The 23,030-nt window shown below is 38.7% G+C and overlaps 1 protein-coding gene across 13 annotated transcripts in view; it reads right to left on the reverse strand.

Moving 5' to 3' along the window:
- herc1 (HECT and RLD domain containing E3 ubiquitin protein ligase family member 1) overlaps window positions 1–23,030 on the reverse strand; it is a 179,255-nt gene that overhangs the window by 154,203 nt on the left and 2,022 nt on the right. For all 13 annotated transcript variants that reach the window (XM_061886983.1, XM_061886987.1, XM_061886982.1 and 10 more), the window contains exons 2-8: window positions 12,165–13,141; window positions 5,356–5,451; window positions 5,068–5,262; window positions 3,092–3,403; window positions 2,888–2,984; window positions 1,524–1,667; window positions 1,041–1,168 (exon numbers count right to left, since the gene is read on the reverse strand). In XM_061886983.1, coding sequence (XP_061742967.1) covers window positions 1,041–1,168; window positions 1,524–1,667; window positions 2,888–2,984; window positions 3,092–3,403; window positions 5,068–5,262; window positions 5,356–5,451; window positions 12,165–13,115 — 1,923 coding nt within the window. In that variant the 5' untranslated portion in view covers window positions 13,116–13,141. The remainder of the gene's footprint in view (window positions 1–1,040; window positions 1,169–1,523; window positions 1,668–2,887; window positions 2,985–3,091; window positions 3,404–5,067; window positions 5,263–5,355; window positions 5,452–12,164; window positions 13,142–23,030) is intronic.

Here is a 23,030-nt window from a genome sequence, read left to right on the forward strand (position 1 = left end):
CACAGATAGACAGACAACATTCACACTCACATTCACACACTAGGGCCAATTTAGTGTTGCCAATCAACCTAGGAATAATGTAAAATCGAAATACAGCTTGGTATAAATTGGAAAGAAAACTATGCAACCGTAAAGGACAAAGGTTAGCTCTTAGCTTACTGCTAACAACATATAATGTACGGCTAACAAAAATTTGCATTTTGACCGATTTAGACTATAATTAACAATTAGCAAATCAGATTTTAACAAAACAAAATTGACATAAAGCAGCAAATGCATTTCTAGTTTCAGGAATATAGTCACCAAACTATTTCACAATCCTAAAATTAAATAACCACCATTTTTTGCCCTAAATTTACTTATGGCAGACTTCCACAAGGAAATTAATGTATGGGAAATTGCAAATGTTATTAGTTTCTTGCATGTGGTTATCATTTTCTGCCTCATTTCCTCATTAGTGTGCTCTAAAATCCACTTTGCTCAAACAATTGTGTGTATTAGTGTATAATAAAGGACAAAATAAGCTATTTTAAAAAGTACATATGTTGGTCTTGAATTTAATAAACGTGGGTGGCGACTTAAAGATGTTTGCAAATGCTCAAATACATTTTTCAACCCAAAAAATTTAACTTGAATAACACCAGCTAGCTTATGTTATCATAATCAGATTTAATGTAATGTCGATATTTTTCACAGATAGAAAAACATTTTTAACACTTTCACAAAGACAGAATAAGATGCTGGCTTTGACTGACTTGGCTTTCATTTTTCATCAAAGGATTAAAAAAACGGATGCAATGAGCAATAAACCCCTTTTTCGCCGTACATGTGCAAATCCTGAAGCAAGAAAGAATCCAGAACTAGAAAGAGGCAGGTCACAATGATCAAACACAGGTACCCTTGAATTATCTACCCAACAGTGACATACAGCAGCTTTAATGACAATTTAAAAACGTGGTTCCAATGGTGACAAATGTTGAGGTGACAGACAATGAAATTATGTATTACTAGATGTATGATTACTGTACTTTGTTACTCACCTGTCCAGTGGAAGTTAAGGCAAGAGAAGACTGGCTTCCAGCACACACTTTTCTTATGAACATCCCTTGGAGGGCCTCTACGACTTTTGGCTTGTAAACACGATTAGTATCACCATGACCAAGTTTGCCTGCAGAATAACATGTTTTTTTTTCTTTATGCCTGAAGTTTACATTCAGCATTGATTTAACACAAATAGAAGTGAATGCAACAGTACAAAAACGCCAACAATGTTTCTGTATAATAATACTATTACAATGGTTTCTAATTTGAAATCAATAACAATTGTGATGAACAATTATGAGAGAGTAATAGATCTGTAATAAAAATATACGCTTCACATCAACCTGGTATATCATGTGTGTGGTTCTACATAGGTTAACCATGTAAAAAGTTACCTTTTACATTAAAAAATACAATATTTTTACAAATCATTTTGTTAGAACAGTATTGCTAGAAAACAATTGTGTGAAGAGGTTACGCACCATTATCTCCACCTCCAAAGGACCAGACAGTACGACCATCTTTTGACAAGGCAATAGTATGAGAGCTACCACATGACACTTCTCCCACGTTGCTGATGTCTTTCACCAAGGTGGGAATGTTTCTGCTGTTGCTGTCACCATGACCTGCATTTCAAAAACACGACACGACGTACAGTTTATTCAAGGAAATTATACAACAAAATAACCACATGGCACACCCTGTACTTTAATTTGAATATACTACTGTACTGGCTGATCAGGGGAGGCAAAATTAAATTACCGTATTTTTCGGACTATAAATCGCAGTTTTTTTTATATAGGTTGGCCGGGGGGGAGACTAGGCAAAACAAAAACTTTTTTTTTTTTTTTAATAGTTTGGCCAAGTCTCACCCCCGGCCAAACTATAAAAAAAACTGCGACTTATAGTCCGAAAAATACGGTAGTGTGATTGGAAAATGTGTTTTTTTAATTTTGCCTATCATTCAAAATCCCTATGTAAGACACAGTTGTATTTTTGTAATGTATTCTAATTTGTAATATACTGCAAGTACAAGGTGGCTAAAAAAAGAATAGAGCAAATCCCATCACCTCCATTGTTTGCTGACTCTTGTTAGCTTTTATTTAAAAGTAATAATGCATAACAAAGAAAAACGTGTTCTTGTCAAACGTAAGGACTGTGAATGATAGACAACATTTCAAAAAAGTGCAGTTCCTCTTTGAGCTTGATATGCATAAAAATATAAAGAACATGCATTTGCTTTACTAACTTGGAACAATTGTGAGTTGTTGATAATGTTCCACTCAATTGCTGTAAGCAATGTTCCCTCTAAGGTACGCGCCTGTGCAATTGCATACTGATCATGCGTCCTCTGCGCACAAAATCGAATAAAAAGATAGGTGCATAACAGTGTGCACGTCTGCCGTCGCTCACATGTGCGCCACTGAATGCTCAAGGAGTGTTGGCGTTTGCTCACACATATAAAAGATTGGAGGGGAAAATTGACTCTAAGTAAATGAAAATTAAAACTGGAGAATGTTTTTCTTCTTCTCCCATCTATCTATCTATCTATCTATCCATCTATCTATCTATCTGACTGACAGACATCTGATTTATTGCTTTTTTGGCCCATGTTTTTTGGAGTGGTGGCATTAGTTTTTAACCTAAAGCAACTTAACTTTTTTTATTTAATAAGCAAATGCAATTATCCTAAAAAAAAATTTGTGAAATTAAATCTTACAGCTTGGTTCAGACAACTGTGGGGATCATGCATCACACAACTGACTGTCATGCAAAGCATGCAAAATCGAAAATTCAAAATCATAATTTGACTAGAATTTTACATTCCCTTTAGGAAATTACTTACCCAGTCTTCCAAAGTCACCTTCTCCCCATGTGTACAGCTCGCCTTCCTCACTGACCGCAGCACTGTGTCTATAGCCAGCAGCTACACAAACCACCACCTGATGCAAAAAAAAAAAGCAAAACCTTTATACTTACTGTATATACTTTACAGACCATTCATTATGTCACAGAAATGTAAATCAAGCAGCTCTGCTCATAACCCTACCTTTCCTTGTAGTGGTCCTTGGATAAGTTTTGGGTATTTCTGTGTTGAGCTGTTCCCGTGACCTAGCTTGCCATAGTCACCATCACCCCAGCTGAACACTTCACCCTCTGTAGTGAAGGCCAGCGTGTGGCCATCTGACCCCTTGGAAGATGACACTTTTTTGATAGCACGGTGAGGTTCAAAGGTCAGTTTCTTGAGTGTGGACTGATTGTTCGAGTCTCCAAGGCCAAGGCGACCATAGCTTCCCTTCCCGCAGGCCCGCACAGAACCATCAGAGGAGATTACAAAGGTACAGTACTGGCCCGCCTCAATCTGTGAAGAGTGGGGAAAGGTAGTAAGTATGGCAGCACGATTATTCGATTTTTAAATCATAATCAATTTTTTTTTTTTATATGAACATATCAGTTTTCTTCTCTATCATGTCTTATGCCTCCAAGTCTTTCAAGTAGGGGAAGCTCATTTTCAACTACTCTCTAAAACACAAGTACAGTCTCCAATAATAGATAAAAGATATAAAGATGTGAAATTGAGTGAATTATATTTATTTAGTGCTTTTTCTCTAGTGACTCAAAGCACTTTACATTGTGAAACCCATTATCTACATTTAAGATACTGTACATTTACACCTGTGCGGGTGGCATTGGGAGCAATGTGGGTGAACTGTCTTGCCCAAGGACACAACGGCAATGACTCGGATAGCAGAAGCTGGATTCCAACCAGGAACCCACAAGTTTCTGGCTGGCCACTCTACCATCTGAACCACGACCTAGATGCTGGATTTTACAAAAAAACTTAATTTAAAGGATTGTAAAATTCTTTACATCAACTCAGAACAGAAAACCACATGAAAAATGTTGTGGGAGTAGTTTATATTTCAAGATAACTGAATAACTCATTTTGCTGTCAAATCAAAAAGGGGATCAGCCTCCGACAGATCATTCTACGGAAGCTCACCATCCAGGCCTGCGGAAGCCAAGCCCACTTTCCATACGCTTCTAGAGATGCTATAATCCGACGGGCAAGACAAAGCCGAGCATTTAGGCAATGGCTGTCAAGTTTGGCTGCAGTGGAACAACCCACTATATGATCCCCCATTAAAGTTAATGGATGCTCAGCTTCAACAATGTTTAATGCACTGTGATTCTAACACAATGAATGAGAAGAAAGTTGCGTCAGCTGTCGTGAAAGTAGTTGATTCAGGAAAAAAGTTGAATGTATTTTAACGCATATTTAGTTGAAATGTGAACATAAAAGTACACATTTGACCACTTCTTTTTTGGCACATTTTAGGGGAAACTGAGCTTCTTAGCAGTTTTAGAACAATCGTTACTGTTCCGGGTCATGTCTTGGCTCGACCTTCCTGAAAGTTTCCCATGTATTAATTTATTTGTGGCCACACATCAACCCAACTCTGTCACAAATGCGATTTGCTCTGGCTGGTAAACAAATTGTAATAGAACAGTAGCGGTATGCGTCATAACTCTGCTTCACAACACACCTGCTTTGCCAGAGAATAAGACATAGCAAAAAGGATCTGTAGTGCAAACTCTGCGGCTCTGTTACATTTATTGAGTAGAGTTACATATTAAAAGTAAAAGAGAAAAGTGTGTCTTGTGTGGTGCAGTCATTTAATTTACTAAAAATAGAACAATTTACACTGTTCAAACTGTCAAGTTATTAACAGACTCCATATGGGAGTAGAAATATTTGTTATGTGCCCTGCGATTGGCTCGTGACCAAACAGTCCAAGGTTTCCTCTCAATCAAAGTCAGCAGGATAGGGTCCAACATACTAGTGGTCCAAACGAGGACACGTTGTATAGAAAATGAATGCATAGATGGCCTTTTCTAACTGTAACCTTTGCACTTTTCAAAAGAGAAATGGTGTAAATTAGTATATCCTTCTGACAACCTGCTAATGTGAAGTCATTATTATGTCTCTCTCATTTAAAGCACCGTGCAGATAGTTTGTCTTACTGTCTGCGCATCCGCAAAGCTGGGGGCCAACTTGGGCTGCAGGATCTTCTCTTGTGTACCCTCCACAAGTTGGTGGCTGCTATTACTTCCCCACACATAAACTTCACAGGTCTCAGAAACTACAGGCGTTTCGCCTGTCTGGATGCTGTCTGGACTGACACAGCTGCGGGAGTAGTCTGACGCCATCCGACATACCTGACAAAAAACATTTAAAAACATTGCAGTGCATATAACAATGTTAACAGTAATGTGTAGGTGAAAGAACGCAAGAGCTGCTAATTGTCTTACTTCTTCAAAAAGACAGAGGGCTGCCTCATACAATGAGCACAGCCCATCAGGGTTGCGGGTAGGTTCTCTCCATTGGCTACGATCTGCTGAGGAACCCTGAAATAAATCAGCGTTATCACATTTTTGGATAATATAAAGCTTTGAAACACACAACACAAGTTACAGTACATGTTTTCACTCTGAGCTTAAAGGCTCCCATACTAAATTATTACAATACATTAAAAACAGCATTGTAAGGTGTGAAATACAGAGAAACATGTTTATGTTAATGCCGCTCAGGTTCGCCGACCAACACTGACATCAGTGTTTGTCACAACAAATTAAAAATCCTAACTAGTTAATGCCTGCACTTTCACTTGCAACTTTAGCCAGACATACTAAGAATGGTCGTTAAGGAATTATTTAAACTACATTTGATTGTTGACATTGATTTCCTTCATTTTTGGATAGGTTTGTTTTGATTATTTGGCTTTCATGACATTCCAAACTTTTATCTAACAGAGGTGCTAATTTTGTTGTATGCTCTCAATAACAAGGACGTTTTCATACAATCACCATATGCAACTTTTCTGCCCTGTTTTGAGTGTATACCAGCCTTAAACACACTGTAGATGTGCCAGAGAATAACAAGGTGTAGCAGGAGGGTTTCCAAGAACAAGGTACTGTATGTGATGCTATCATAAGCACTTCTTGATAAAAGTATGTGGACAAACATGCGGGGTCTGAACAGTTCTGTCTATATATTAACATAGTTGGAATCTCAAGGTGCGCATAACCATTAAGTCACACTGTTAATAGAGTTAGCCTACACGCCTTTAGGTGTGTTGAGCTGCTATGGTTGATGCACATTGAGCTGTTTTGCTCACAAGTTTTTAATGTTCATTAATTATCGACTGAAATTTAATGTTCCCTCATTCACACAGATGGCCATTGGGAAACATTTTCAGCAACTGAAAAGGCATTGTCCTGGCCAACAGGAGGCAATACAAAACGGTCTTCACATTTAGGGAACACAAAAAAAAGATAAATTAATTTGCCTCCAATATTTTCAGTCTTCAACATAGTATTGTGCGATATTATGATATATATAGCGTAGTGAGACATAAAAATGTTTAGCGTATGATATCAATCTCTACAATTCATATCTTAATTTTAACGTCTGGGTTGCGGATAATGTAATTATTGCTGCTGCTTTATGTCAACTGAAAGAACTTAATGGAGCTGATACGTTCAAGTGTGCGAGAGCCAGCAAGGGCATGGATGTCATGTGCTGTCGCAGAGACAGTTTGAGGAGAAAATTGAAGCTAAACCAAAAAAATCTAATTTTTTCTTTCACTTGAAGACGTGACATGAAGAACAATACAAAAACAGTGTTAAAATGTGACCAGTACTAACATTATCTAAAAATTACAATGTGATGAAAAGAAACACATTAAACGTGCCTGACGTGCCAAAGTTGTTTCCAATCACACTGTCTATGACAAGAAGTCCCTTAGAAACCAAGAAATTACAGACGCCATCTCTAAATTCATGTGTGTACACGTAATCCTAAGTATGTTGAAAAGAAGGGCTAGCACAAAAATATTTTTTATTGTTTTTTTTTTACAAAATAGGCACTGCGACCCCAAAGGGAATAAGCGGTAGGAAATGGATGGATGGATGAATTGTTTTTTTAATGGTCTCTTTTTTTTCTTGTCTTTTTTTAGATATATAAAATATATGTGAGTGGAGAACTCCCCGCATAATAACGCTGACATGTGACATGCAGTGACATACATGCTGCTACAAACAGTTGTTTTATTTACTTTCTGAAACAAACGGAGTGTGCAGGTGTACCAAATGTTGTGACCGGCTGAGTCTATATGTTTATTAAGTTTAATTTTGACTATGTCTGAGGAAAAAAAATTGCGATGACAACTTCAAGATATATATATATATATATATATATATATATATATATATATATATATATATATATATATATATATATATATATATATATATATATATATATATATATATATATATATATTTAAATACAGTGTGCATTTTCAAATGATCAACTAAGTGACTGTGGAGCAAAATGTATACCAAAGCATGTCCAATTCATTTTATCTAGACCAATGTTTTTTAACCATTGCTCAGAGCAGTGTATGAAGAGTTTGGGCAACTCGGTTTCAGGCGGTTTCCTCAATTATTGGTCAAAAAGCATAAACGTGACTTCAGAGCATGATTGCTACCAACTTTGATGCCGGACTTCCCCACTATACATTTTTCTTATTTGAAGAGTTTTTCGCCGTGTAAACATGTCGTGTTGTGTGCTGCTGGGGTGCTAATAAAGCCGACAGGTTAACAAAGGACCTGTATACCTGTATACTTTAAAGACATATTTCTACAATTTTAATGACAAGATTTCTGACGACGAATAGACCAGAAGCCGCATATGGCTGCGGAATGGACAAATGAACTGAGCTGTGGTAGTGACACTTTTTTCTCTGTGCGAGTGGCTTGCCAACACAGATGTTGATTGCAGTTTTCGAGGGTTATCTAATCTTGCCAAAGAAAGTTTGTAGCAGGTGGGCGCTTAAAAGCTGCTCCCCCGCCGAGGCATGGTTCGTCTTGGGACTGAGAGTAAAAACTTGATTCAAATCCCTATTAAAATATAGGTTATACATTTGGAATCCCTATATAGCTCGGTTGGTAGAGCGGCCGTGTCAGCAACTTGAGGGTTGCAGGTTCGATCCCCGCTTCCGCCATCCTAGTCACTGCCGTTGTGTCCTTGGGCAAGACACTTTACCCACCTGCTCCCAGTGCCACCCACACTGGTTTAAATGTAACTTAGCTATTGGGTTTCACTATGTAAAGCGCTTTGAGTCACTAGAGAAAAGCGCTATATAAATATAATTCACTATTAAAATATACATTATACATTTATCTGTCAGTCTGCTAAACAACTTTTCAATTGCTTGATTTGCACACTGATTTTTTTAGATGCCGAGTGCCTGTTAGTTTTATTTGTGATTCACCAATCGTGTTAAAGCTGATGAGGATTTTGGTAAAATGAGGGTAATATGTTTATTTTAGGTTGCTGTGTATTTTCTGATTGCGCTGGCGGGACATATTTGGGAGCCAGCTGGTGACTTTAACACTGCATGAATGTACCGGCTCAGTGCATCAAATATGGCCACTAAATTGCCCCAAAATTATACATTCATGCAATAAAAGCATGTTATAGTGTATGTTTATTAGCTAAAGTATGTTTAGAATGTATTATTTTGGTTGATTTCGTCAGGAAAATTAACGTCAAAATTACATGCTTAAGGGTAAAGCTGCACATGTCATTGTAGCAAAGATGCCGCCTCTCGTTTAGTTGGCAATACTCCCTCTTTACATGGCACTGCCACCGTTGGGCTGCAAGAAGCCCTTAGAGCAGTGGTTCTCAACCTTTTTTCAGTGATGTACCCCCTGTGAAATTTTTTTTAATTCAAGTACCCCCTAATCAGAGCAAAGCATTTTTGGTTGAAAAAAGAGATAAAAAAGTAAAATACAGCACTATGTCATCAGTTTCTGATTTATTAAATTGTATAACAGTGCAAAATATTGCTAATTTGTAGTGGTCTTTCTTGAACTATTTGGAAAAAAAGATATACAAATACCTAAATACTTGTTGAAAAATAAACAAGTGATTCAATAATAAATAAAGATTTCTACACATTGAAGTAATCATCAACTTAAAGTGCCCTCTGATTGTAATAGAGATCCATCTGGATTCATGAACTTAATTCTAAACATTTCTTCACAAAAAAATACATTTTTAACATCAATATTTATGGAACATGTCCACAAAAAATCTAGCTGTCAAAAGTGAATATTGCATTGTTGCATTTCTTTTCACAGTTTATGAACTTACATTCATATTTTGTTGAAGTATTATTCAATAAATATATTTATAAAGGATTTTTGAATTGTTGCTATTTTTAGAATATTTAAAAAAAAAAAAAAATCTCACGTACCCCTTGCAATACCTTCGAGTGAAGTGAAGTGAATTATATTTATATAGCGCTTTTCTCTAGTGACTCAAAGTGCTTTACATAGTGAAACCCAATATCTAAGCTACATTTAAACCAGTGTGGGTGGCACTGGGAGCAGGTGGGTAAAGTGTCTTGCCCAAGGACACAACGGCAGTGACTAGGGTGGCGGAAGCGGGGATCGAACCTGCAACCCTCAAGTTGCTGACACGGCCGCTCTACCAACCGAGCTATACCACCCCCAGGGGTACGCGTACCCCCATTTGAGAACCACTGCCTTAAGAGGGCCGCAAAAAAATATCTGTTTCCCTGCTGTGTTTAGATGTAATACACTATTCCACCACATGTGGCAGTAATGACAATCTCAAACAAGAGTCGTTCATAAAGTGTAGTATAGCCAGCTCAGCTTCAGGTGATCTCCTAAATAATTAGTCAAAAAGTACTTGCGTGACTACAGAGCGCCATGACTACTAACAACTGGGCAAAACTGCACATTTCAAAGTGGCCTTTTATTGTGGGCAACCTAAGGCACACCTGTACAATAAACATGTGGTTCAAAGTCAAAAAACGTAAAGTTAAAAGTTAAAGTACCAATGATTGTCACACACTCTCGGTATGGCGAAATTATTCTCTGCATTTGACCCATCATCCTTGATCAACCCCTGGGAGGTGAGGGGAGCAGTGGGCAGCAGCGGTGCCGCACCCTGGAATCGTTTGTGGTGATTTAACCCCCAATTCCAACCCCTGATGCTGAGTGCCTAGCAGGGAGGTAATGAGTCCCATTTTTATAGTCTTTGGTACGTCTCGGCCGGGGTTTGAAACTACCGATCTCAGGGCGGACACTCTAACCACTATGCCACTGAGTAGGTTGTAGGTTGTGTTTACTCAAAAAATGCTCACTAACACAATTTTAGACAGATTTGAGAGGAATAGGTATTTTTTGTAGAAAGGAAAAAATTTAGATCTTTGTATTCTATTTGTGAAAAATGGTAGCAAAAACAAAAGTGTTGCGTTTATATATTTGTTCAGTGTATATGTAGTGATTACAAATACATAGGAGGCAGCCATCATAGTTGACATACCGTATTTCCTTGAATTGCCGCCGGGGCGCTAATAAAGAGTCATGGATGAATGACATTCTGGGTAATTATTATGTTGCATTTATAATGTGTTACAGAGACGATTTTCTTCAAAAATGTGTTTGTCATTCTTGTTTGGTGTGGGTTCACAGAGTGTGGCGCATATTAATAAGAGTGTTAAAGTTGTTTTATATCACAACCTTCAGCGCGATCTGTATGGCTGTGGAACAAGACCCCTGGTTTACATATAGTAAAAGCAAAAATAAGCTTCTCCGCCATTTTGAAAATGACGACAGAGGAAGCGTCACTCGTGCGCTAATAAATTTGGGGAGCGAGTTTGACCCGGCAGTAATTCAAGGCAGGCGCATGTTACAATTCAAAGAAATACGGTACTCCACACAAAAGTCATAATTTCTCTGTGATTGTTGGTCCAAAGCTAATGAATTTGGAAAACTGAGGGTAATAAGTTATTTTTTCGTCATTCTGTGTATTTTTTTATTTTTATTTTGAGAATGTGGCACGGAGTGCTTCAAATATGGCCGCAAAATTATACTTTCACAAAATAAAAGCATGTTTTATTATAAGTTTACCAGTTGGCGTATAATTAGAACTGTATATAGACATATTATTTTGGTTTATTTCGTCAGAAAAACTAAAATCAAAACGACAGCAATTGTATGCATTTGGGCACAACCTCTCACATCATTGGTAGCCGTCATGGCACCTGTTTTTTAAGTGCTCATACACTCTATATAACAAACAAGTCTGTAGCTTAACTCATAGAAAAGTTCCTTAACTGCTAAAATAATGAATCAAGTGGTGAAGCTGTATTTTCATTTGCACTTTCAATTGTCTTGACAGTTTAGTTGGGAAATGTATTCATTATTAATCTAGTTGATTTGTTTTAGCACAACTTAATTGTATATTTATTTTTCGTTAGTTATTAATGAGTCGCTTCTTATGCAGTATATTTGGTTAATACTTATTTGTTTAATCAGCCTGACCTTAGCCTAAGGTTTATAAGATTTGTTAACACATGGTTTAATAAAGTTTGATATGTCATTATTGGATACGATTAAAATCAAGAGTAATACGGTGTCAATAAATTTAATGGTCCCTGGGCACCTCAGTATTTGAACAGTTGGGCCACAAAGTCAAAAAAGTTTAAGAACCCCTGATTTTGACCACAACAAATTGTCTTAATGTAGAACACAAAATCATCATAGGTCCCCTTTTAGAAAAAAATACGATATTGTGATATTTATATTATACCAATATAAAATGTCCTATATTGGGCTAAAGATTGTTCTCCATATCTTACAGCACAAATTCCAACTATTGCCTTAGGCAGTAAGAAAGGGTAATGAGAAAGATGTATCAGCAGGTCATCTGGGACATGTAGGATAGGAAGACAGCAGCCAATAAGCTGTAGTAGAGACTGCTAGGGAAGAAGCAAACAAGTGAGACTCAGCAAACACAACGAAGATTTCAAGCAGTTATCTCAGTTATTAATTATTTCTTTTAGGGATGTGAATGTATAACACACAGAACGGTACATTTAGTAGCTGCATTAAATTTTGCTTTGTTCTTTTTTTTGATATTCTGATACACTATAGGGATGTTATGTCTATTGTGTAGAAATCAAAGCAAATATCAATAAAACATCCCCCCCAGGCCCACACCACAAATACTATTTACTTACCAGTGAGCGTCTCATCTGTAGGAGGATGTTCATAAAACAATCATAACCAATGAGGCCCTCCTGACTTTGTAGTGCCTTATTCTGCTCCATTGCACTGACCACAGCCGATGCTGCCAGCGCCATCTCAATCCACTCAAGCAAGTAGCGAAGGGAGCCCCTCTGGGAGGCGAGTCCTAGCAGTAACTCTGAGGCAAGTCTTCGCCCTAAGATATCTGCCCCTGAATTTGGCATTGTGACACCCTTCAGGAAAGTGGTTACCTGGGCCAAACAGTCCAGGCCCATTGGTGGAATCTTGCTCTCATTAGCCAGAGAGAGGGGTGGCAGGGAACTAACTACATCAATGGCTGTGCGAATGACATCATTACACAAATTCAGGTTGCCACCAGCTACCCCACACGGGCTCGGTGGAGGAGGCATCATCCAGCTCTGCCGCAGCAAAGCAAAGAGAAGGCTGAGGCCTGTGCGAACACCCATCTCAATGAGCGCATCGGTGCTAGAGCGTGGTCGCTCGCTGACACAGTGCAGATCCGTTGAGCCCGAGTTGCTCTCTGGAGAGTGCTGCTGCTGTTTCACCTTTCCCATATCATGGTACTTGTTGGAAAGTGCATAGAAGATTCGCTGAAGAACCAGGACACGTTTGCGCAGGGCGGCAGAAAAGGGAGAGTCAGAACAGACCATCTTGGCCAAAGCCAACTGGCTGCCAAGTAGCGCATCCAAGTAGTGTTCCTGTTCATCGCTGGAGAGACACTCGCGCTCAAAGTCTGGCAGCTGAGGACCCTTAAGACATAGCACCTGTTGGGGTAACAGCACAGCTTCTTTGTTAGCCAGGAGCTTCGAGTAAAGCACAGAAACACCCTCCCGTGTGGCTATCGACTCGCTGTCCTCTGTGATCCATGAGCTGTTGAGGTGCTCCAGCCATTTCAGTTTCACTGGGGGGATCGTTAAAGCCATGGCACGTCACTCTGGAGCCATCCATCCTGACAATAAGTAAAGGACATTATATGATAAGTTAGTGTTACATTTTTTTTTTAAATGATTAATTCATTCAAAATGTGGTTGTTTCATGCACAGGAAAAAATATGAATGTTTTTAATTTCACTTGTAAGTAGGGCTGGGCGATATATCGATATATACGATATATCGCAGGTTAGTCTCTGTGCTATATAGAAAATGACTATATCGCAATATTCGATTATATGTTCTCACACCGTTGCTTTAAGCTGCGTGCATTACATTACTGGCGTGTCTCACTCCTTCTCGTCTGTCCTTCTCACAGAGACGTAAAATAAGCCCGCCTTGTTACATATGTCACATACTGTTGCGCATGTATCGTCACAAGCTCTCGCCGAGAGCTAACGTTAGCATGGCTAACGTTAGCATGGCTAACGTTAGCATGGCTAACGTTAGCTGAGGCAGGTCGAGTTGCATTTAGCTGCGTGCATCACACAACAGCCGTTTTTCACTCCTCGTCTCATTCTGACAGATAGGGAAAACAAGCCCGCCTTCTTACATACGTCATATACTCTCGCGAGTCTAGTGTCATAGCTCTCGCCGATTAGAGAGGTAGCATCATGCCTAATGTCAGCTGAGGCAGGTCGAGCGGAGCGGAGCTTGTGACAATACAAGAGAGAGATGGTGCGAAACTGATCACAAATGGAGGAAGAAAAATAAATGCCCAACATAAAGAACAGGGGGTCCATCATCTGGCGGTGGTTTGGCTCCAAGTGGGACGATATTCAGCAGACATCAGCAATATGCTGTTCAATGTATATACTATGATGATTAACCTGTGTGATGACTGTATTATGCTGATAGTATATATTTGTACCATGAATTGATTAATGAACCTTAAACAGGTTGAAAAACTTATTAGGGTGTTACCATTTAGTGGTCAATTGTACGGAATATGTACTGTACTGTGCAATCTACTGATAAAAGTATCAATCAATCAATGCAAAGTATGCAGCAGAAGTGTTACTACAAAAAGGTAGCAACACTATTAATTTGTTCTTTCATTTAAAAAGTCACCTGTAAGAGAATGAAGAGTATTTAATGAATACAGTTTTGGTCAATTGACTTAGTTGTGATTTCCCTCTCTGCATGAAAGTTTAAAATGAGCATATGTTAATGCAGTATGAAGAAGAATGTTTTAATGTAGACACATAGAATCATCATACTGCTGTGATTATATGCATCAAGTGTTCATTCAAGGCCAAGGCAAAATATCTTAATATATATCATACATCGCAATATGGCATAAAAATATTGCGATATTAATAAAAGCCAATATCGCCCAACCCTACTTGTAAGTCAATAAATCAATGTTTTATTTAATGAGGTTTAAAAACATAAGATAATGTCACATTTTTACGACTACCAAAAAGCTCAGTTTTATAGAAAAAGCTGAGTCCGGTGTTTTTAAAACTCCCCACTTTGGCTGGAGTTTTCAAAAGACAAAACTACACAAGAGGCCAAAAAGTATTACAGTGTAACCTTGACTTATGAATTCTCCAAGTCTTTTGGAATACAAGCGGTCTTTCGTCCAATTGCTATGCTTCAAGTTGCGACCAGCATATTTTAAGTCAAGAGCTTCCTAACCTATAGTTGGCATTGCGATTGTCAGAATGAACCCCATAAAATCGTCCCATAACATGTGGTTTTACTCACTAGCAATACTGTAGCTACAGTCGAGAACGACGTAACTTTTTTTAACCACCAAAATGGAAAGTTAGTGTGAAGGTGAGTGAGAATTAATTGAATTAAAAGGAAACAAATCAAAAACATGACTGACCAAGGCGTGGCAGTTTTAAGTGTAGAACTGTTGGTCTGCACCATACTGAAGAAAAAAGATTAAATAACTCCAGTCAAGGACAGAGAGAGTAAATACCGCCAGCCAAGGACGTTAAAATAATATATCAACGTTGGACATTTATTCCACAAAAATAAGAGAAGCCGCTTAATGTGTTTGACAGGGAAGCAGCTCGAAGGAGGGACTGTACAGTCGACTCTCCAAGGTAAACAATTTACAATATCACATTTTCATAAAACTAATCTAGCTATTTGTAGTAAATTTGATTGTATTGCTTTTCATACAATATTTATAAATCAAAAGTTTTTTTTCTTTTTAAAAGCCATGATGTATGTTAAAATTGTGCTGTTTTAGAAATAAAAGGGGCAAGGGGAATAAGTTATCACAAATACATAAAAAAACAGAAGCCAACAGGGGGAAAAAAGTTGTCTTGCATAATAGGGCCCTTTTATTGATTTTACTGTTTTATTAGTCAAACACGATGCCACCAGCGCTCACCCTCCTCATCCAAATCTCTCCAAAATTGTGACACGTCCATGGAATGTGTGTTCTGGTTTCTGTTGTTAGAAATACATTTATGCAATTATGGTTTTAATGCTTTTACTGTTTTATTATTCATAGACATGGCATGAGCAGCCACCCCTCCTGACCAAATCTCTCCAAACTTGTCTGAAATGTTTGTACTGGTTTGTGGCGTACAAATGTTCATTTGCAAAGATTTGGATGCATGACAAATATTTATAAATTGCACAAACATTTAAGACCAATCTGATGAGTTGTAGACACAAAGGGGGGCGGGGGGCGTTGTGTGACATGACTGATCCAATTTTTTTTAATTACCTCAAAAAGTAGGGGTACAAGGATTCACCAATATTGCCTGCAAAAATCGATAATAAAATGTGTTACCGTCAAATGGCCCCCTGACTCTCCGCGAGTAAACACCTAGCTTGCACTTATTGAAGATAATACACATTTGGGTATTAATCCTTACAGAGGCAGAATTAACCATACCAATGTTCGCACTTTTTTTTCAGAATTAAATGAACTTTTTGATCACAACTGTAATCAGACAAAACACAGGATGGAGGTGTAATAATATAAATAAATGTTATGATCATATTATTTGCTTCTCTTTTATTTCAGGCAACATTTACAATAAAGTTAATAGGGCACAATAACTAAATAAAAGCAAAAACTTATATTGGCTTTTATTTCTTGAGTTTGTAATCGATAACCATAACAAAAAAGATGTTATTAAAAAACCATCAGTCTAATTAGTGTAGATTGATACTTGGTATCGTTATCATTAGGAGGGAATCTCTGGGCACATGACGATTCGATTGCGATTCAGGGGCTAAGATTTGATTGGAAATCGATTATTTACGAACCTTTAACGATTAAATTGTGTATCATTATTACAAACCGTTTCAATATGAGTTGGGAAATTGTGTTAGATGTAAATATAAACGGAATACAATGATTTGCAAATCCTTTTCAACCCATATTCAGTTGAATGCACTACAAAGACAACATATTTGATGTTCAAACTCATAAACTTAATATTTTTTTGCAAATAATAAGTAACTTAGAATTTCATGGCTAAAACACATGACAAAGTAGTTGGGAAAGGGCATGTACACCACTGCGTTACATCACCTTTTCTTTTAACAACACTCAATAAATGTGTGGGAACTGAGGAAACTTAATTGTTGAAGCTTTGAAAATGGAATTCTTTCCCATTCTTGTTTTATGTAGAGCTTCAGTCGTTATATAGTCTGGGGTCTCCGCTAACATATTTTACGCTTCATTATCTGCCACACATTTTCGATGGGAGAGAGGTCTGGACTACAGGCGGGCCAGGAAAGTACCTGCACTCTTTTCTTGTCTTGCTGAAATAAGTCAAGTCAAGTCAAGTCAGCTTTATTTGTCAATTTCTTTACATGTAAAGACATACAAAGGAATCGAAATTTTGTTTTGCACTCTCCCATGCGTAGACAAAAAGAAAAGAAAACACAACAGTAAAGTGCAACGTGAATATGTGTACCTACTAATGTGACAATATATATAGTTCCTGTTGTTTTTAAATAGTATATGGCTGTAAACAATGAGTGTTTCATCAGTAGTGCAAATACTTATGATATAGCAGCAGATGTGTGGAATTTTGCATAGTCATTTTTTTCTGTGGGTCATGGGGTTTAGAGTTCAGGTTGTTCCGGGGAGGGGAATTTAAAAGTCCTGACAGCCTGTTGGATTGGGCTGAGGATTGAGGGGGTGGCGCGGGGGGGAGTTCAGCAGCCTAACAGCCTGGTGGTGAAAGCTGGTTGGTGAATCTGGTGGTGCGAGAGCGGAGGCTCTTGTATCTTCTTCCAGAGGGAAGGAGGCTGAACAGGTCGTGTGCGGGGTGGTTTGCGTCACTCACAATTGTGAGTGCTTTGCGGGTGAGGCGGGTGGTGCATAAGTCCTGAAAGATGGGAGTGGTGCACCAATGATTTTCCCAGCTGTTTTCACGATGCACTGCAGGTCTCTTCTGTTGTGTTGAGTGTAGCTCCCGCCCCACACAGTGATGCAGCTAGAAAGGATGCTTTCAATGGTGCCTCTGTAAAAAGTGGTCAGGATGGAGCACTTGCCCGCTTTAGTTTTCGCAGGAAGTAAAGGCGCTGTTGGGTTTTCTTCACCAATGATGCGGTGTTGGTAGTCCATGACAGGTCCTCACTGAAGTGCACCCCCAGGAATTTGGTGCTCCTTACTCTCTCCACTGCAGCACCACCGATGGTCAGTGGCAGACGTCCAAGGCGTCCATGAAAAAGACGCCGCTTAGATGGCAGCATATGTTGTTCCAAAACCTGTATGTACCTTTAAGCATTAATGGTGCCTTCACAGATGTGTAAGTTACCGATGTCTCGGGCACTAATGCACCCCCATACCATCACAGATGCTGGCTTTTGAACTTTGCGTCGATAACAGTCTGAGTGGTTCGCTTCCCCTTTGGTTCGGATGACACGATGTCGAATATTTCTAAAAACAATTTGAAATGTGGACTCGTCAGACCACAGAACACTTTTCCACTTTGCATCAGTCCATCTTAGATGATCCCGGGCCCATAAAAGCCGGCGGCATTTCTGGATGTTACTTAAAAATGACTTTCGCTATGCATAGTAGAGCTTTAACTTGCAGTTACAGATGTAGCGACAAACTGTATTTAGTGACAGTGGTTTTCTAAAGTGTTCCTGAGCCCAAGTGGTGATATCCTTTAGAGATTGATGTCAGTTTTGGATACAGTGCTGTCTGAGGGAGCGATGGTCAAGGTCATTTAATGTTGGTTTCCGGGCATGCCCCTTACGTGGAGTGATTTCTCCAGACTCTCTGAACCTTGTTGATGATATTATGGATCGTAGATGTTGAAATACCTAAATTTCTTGCAAATGCACTTTGAGAAACGTTGTTCTTAATCTGTTTGACTATTTGCTCACACAGTTGTGGACAAAGGGGTGTACCTCGCCCCATCCTTTCTTGTGAAAGACTGAGCATTTTTTGGGAAGCTGTTTTTATACCCAACCATGGTACCCACCTGTTCCCAATTGGCTTGCACACCTGTGGGATGTTCCAAATAAGTGTTTGATGAGCATTCCTCAACTTTATCAGTATTTATTGTCACCTTTCCCAACTTCTTTGTCACGTGTTGCTGGCATCAAATTCTAATGTTAATGATTATTTGCAAAAAAAAAAGTTTATCAGTTTGAACATCAAATATGTTGTCTTAATAGCATATTCAACTGAATATGGGTTGAAAAATAATGGCAGATCATTGTATTCCGTTTATATTTACATAAAACACAATTTCCCAACTCATATGGAAACGGGGTTTGTACATTGTTTACTATTAATATACTGTATTTAAGTATTAAATACTATAAATGTCCATCCACCCATCCATTCATATACTACCGCTTGTCCCTCTCTAGGTTGCGGGGGGTGTTGGAGCCTATCCCAGCTGCATTCGGGCGGAAGGCAACGTACACCCTGGACAAGTCGCCACCTCATTGCAAGGCCAACACAGATAGACAGACAGCATTCACACTGACACTCACACACTAGGGCCAATTTAATGTTGCCAATCAACCTATGCCCAGATGCATGTGTTTGGAGGTGGGAGGAAGCCGGGGTGTCCGCAGGGAACACACACAGTCACGGGGAGAACATGCAAACTTCTACTATAAATGTGTGATATTTAATTCATAACACATACAAAAGGCTCCTCCTCTGAAAACTGTAGTTGCCTGCTAATTGATAAATAAATACACTTTTTTACTTGGCAAGCAGGCATCCTATTTTTATTTTTGTGCCTTCTAAAAGCAGAGAATAGCCAGACATTTGGGCCGCAGTCGTCATAAACTTGCAGCTCAAAGAGATGTTGTATCTACTGTCTACCATTTATCTATGGCTGACAGACGTGTTGTCGTACTGTATAGTATTTTTCTGCTCCTGACTTATTAATCTATTTAATAATTTCTTCTTAGCTGGTTACTACTACCTGCTGTCACTTGGTTCCAGTTATGTACACTTCTGCTGAAGTGTACATTTTTTATTTTCTTGTTTCACTACTTCTCATCTCTATGCTAACTTAGCGCTGCGGCTAGCATAGCTTGTCTTCTCCTCCTTCCACTATGTCTTACCCCACCAAACCATGTATATTACATCATTTTAACATACATAAAGAATCAAAATAGGGCTGGGCGATATGTCGATATACACGAGGAAAACATTTCCAGATCAACACCGTATGAAAAAACTAGTCAACAACAGAATTTAATAATGTCCGTAGTGACCTACCACATATCAAGGACGAATACTATTTGATTTCTTATTATGCAGCTCATTTTTATTTGACACTTAAAATGTCTCTGACAATCTTGTACTTTCTGTTTTGGAACTGATATGAACGTTTGTGCCATTGCTTAATAACTGTTTAATAAATAAACTTTTGGTCAACTGACTTAGTTGTGATTTCCTTCTCTGCATGAACGTTTAAAATGAGCATGTATTAATGCAGTATGAACAAGAATGTTTTAATGTAGACTAGGACTGGGCGATTTATCGATATATCGCAGGGTTGTCTCTGTGCAATATAGAAAATGACTATATCGTAATATTCGATTCTATGTTCTCACACCGTTGCTTTGGGCTGCGTGCATTCCATTACTGGCGTGTCTCACTCCTTCTCGTCTGTCCTTCTCACAGAGACATAAAATAAGCCCGCCTTCTTACATACGTCACATTTTCTCGCGCGTGTAGCGTCATATGCTCTCGCACAAAAGCTAACGTTAGCATGGCTAACGTTAGCTGAGGCAGGTCGAGTTGCTTTTAGCTGCGTGCATCACACAACAGCCGTTTCTCACTCCTCGTCTCTCATTCTGAAAAATACGGAAAACAAGCCCGCCTTCTTACATACGTCACATACTCTCGCGAGACTAGCGTCATAGCTCTCGCCGATCAGAGAGGTGGCAGCATGGCTAACGTTAGCTGAGGCAGGTCGAGCGGCGCGGAGCTTGTGACAATACAAGAGAGAGATGGTGTGAAACTGATCACAAATGGAGGAAGAACAATAAATGCCCAACATAAAGAGCAGGGGGTCCATCATCTGGCGGTGGTTTTGCTCCAAGTGGGACAATATTCAGCAGACAACAGCAATGTATATACTATGATGATTAACCTGTGTGATGACTGTATAATGCTGATAGTATATATTTGTACCATGAATTGATTAACGTGGACCCCGACTTAAACAAGTTGAAAAACTTACTGGAGTGTTACCATTTAGTGGTCAATTGTACGGAATATGTACTGTACTGTGCAATCTACTGATAAAAGTATCAATCAATCAATGCAAAGTATGCAGCAGAAGTGTAACTACAAAAAGGTGGCAACACTATTAATTTGTTATTTCATTTAAAAAGTCACCCGTGAGAGAATGAAGAGTATTTAATGAATATAGTTTTGGTCAATAGACTTAGTTGTGATTTCCCTCTCTGCATGAAAGTTTAAAAGTAGCAGTATGAAGAAGAATGTTTTAATTTAGACACATAGAATCATCATAGTGCTGTGATTATATGTATCAAGTGTTCATTCAAGGCCAAGGCAAAATATCGTAATATATATCGTATATCGCAATATGGCATAAAAATATTGCGATATTAATAAAAGCCAATATCGCCCAGCCCCAATGTAGACACATAGAATCATCATACTGCTGTGATTATATGTATCAAGTGTTAATTCAAGGCCAAGGCAAAATATCGATACATCATAGTGTATCGCGATATAGCCTAAAAATATCGAGATATTAAAAAAAGGCCATATCGCCCAGCCCTAAATCAAAATCGGGAAATGCACCCGTTGATTCAGAATCGTCAACGTTCCAATTGTGATGCATCAAATATTCTATAATTTTCCCACCAGGAGAAGTTACTGTTGCTATTTGTATCATTTCACCCACCCCTGTTTAAACTCAAAAGCTCTCGCTTACTTGTTAGCTGTGCATTTTTGTGTCTTCCTATGGTGTGTAGTGAGCAAGTTTAGCTACTCGGTGTCCTTTGGTGCTCAAGTGATATTGACTCTTGTAAGAAACCTGGTTCATTTGCAACTAGGGCTAGGCAACTTATCGAGTTTGTCTCTATGCGATATAGAAAACGACTATATCGTGATATTCGAGTATACGTTCTCACGCAGTTGCTTTTAGCTGCACCTTCTTACATAGGTCACATGCTGTCACGTGTGCAACGTCACACGCTCCCGCGGAGCAGAGAGGTAGCGACATGGTAATGTTAGCTGTGATGCTAGCGGAGTGTTGCGGGTGGTAATACGAGAGAGAGAAGGTGCCAATCTGGTAACAAATTGAGGAAGAATTAATTCCTAAGAAAAATGTAGTGCTTTGGCTTCAAGCGGTAATATGTTGAACATTGATGCAGCAGAAGCGTTTATACAAAAAGGAGCACCACTGCTAATTTGCAGCATCATTTGAAAAGTCACCTGCTAGAGCAGTGGTTCTTAACCTTGTTGGAGGTACCCAACCCCACCAGTTTCATATGCGCATTCACCGAACCCTTGTTTAGTGAAAAATAAAATGTTTTTTTTTTTTTTCAAATTCAAGAAAAACTTATGTTTTGTTATTGGTGCACAAAATGAACAGTTCAAGAACACCACCTTGTTCACAGAACAAAACCAACACAGTGCATGATTTCACAACAAATTACACACCTTACACACATTACCATGAATTGATTAACGTGGACCCTGACTTAAACAAGTTGAAAAACCTACTCGGGTGTTACCATTTAGTGGTCAATTGTACAGAACTGTGCAAACTGTACTGTTTCATATAATGTATTCTCTTCCTTTGCAATCTGCTAGTAAAAGTTTCAATCAATCAATCGAAAAACAAGCAAATCAGATGGACAATTAGAGGGAACATTGTTTGGGGGTATCCATAATACGCCTACAGGGAGAAGTTTTTAATTACACGATAATTCGGATGTGTCTATACTTCCGTGGCGGAGGCTCCGCCGAACCCCAGAGGCCGACTCACCGAACCCCTAGGGTTCGATCGAACCCAGGTTAAGAACCACTGCGCTAGAGAATGAAGAGTGTTTGAAGCTCTGCATGTCAACATCTCCATTCGGTGCCACACCATCAAAATGCCGAGGCAAACATTTCCAGATCAACACCGTATGAAAAAAATAGTCAACAACAGAATTTAATAACGTCTGTAGAAACCTACCACACAGTGAAGGATGAACACTATTTGATTTCCTATTATGCAGCTCAATTTTTATGACACTTAAAATGTCTCTGACAATCTTGAACTTTCTGTTTTGGAAATGACATGAATGTTTGTGTCACTGCTTAATAACTGTTTAATAATTACAGTTTTGGTCAATTGACTTAGTTGTGATTTCCTTCTCTGCATGAAAGTTTAAAGGCCTACTGAAATGAGATTTTCTTATTCAAACGGGGATAGCAGGTCCATTCTATGTGTCATACTTGATCATTTTGCGATATTG

Source organism: Nerophis ophidion, linkage group LG25 (assembly GCF_033978795.1).
Source record: "Nerophis ophidion isolate RoL-2023_Sa linkage group LG25, RoL_Noph_v1.0, whole genome shotgun sequence".
NCBI classification, from domain to species: Eukaryota; Metazoa; Chordata; class Actinopteri; order Syngnathiformes; family Syngnathidae; genus Nerophis; species Nerophis ophidion.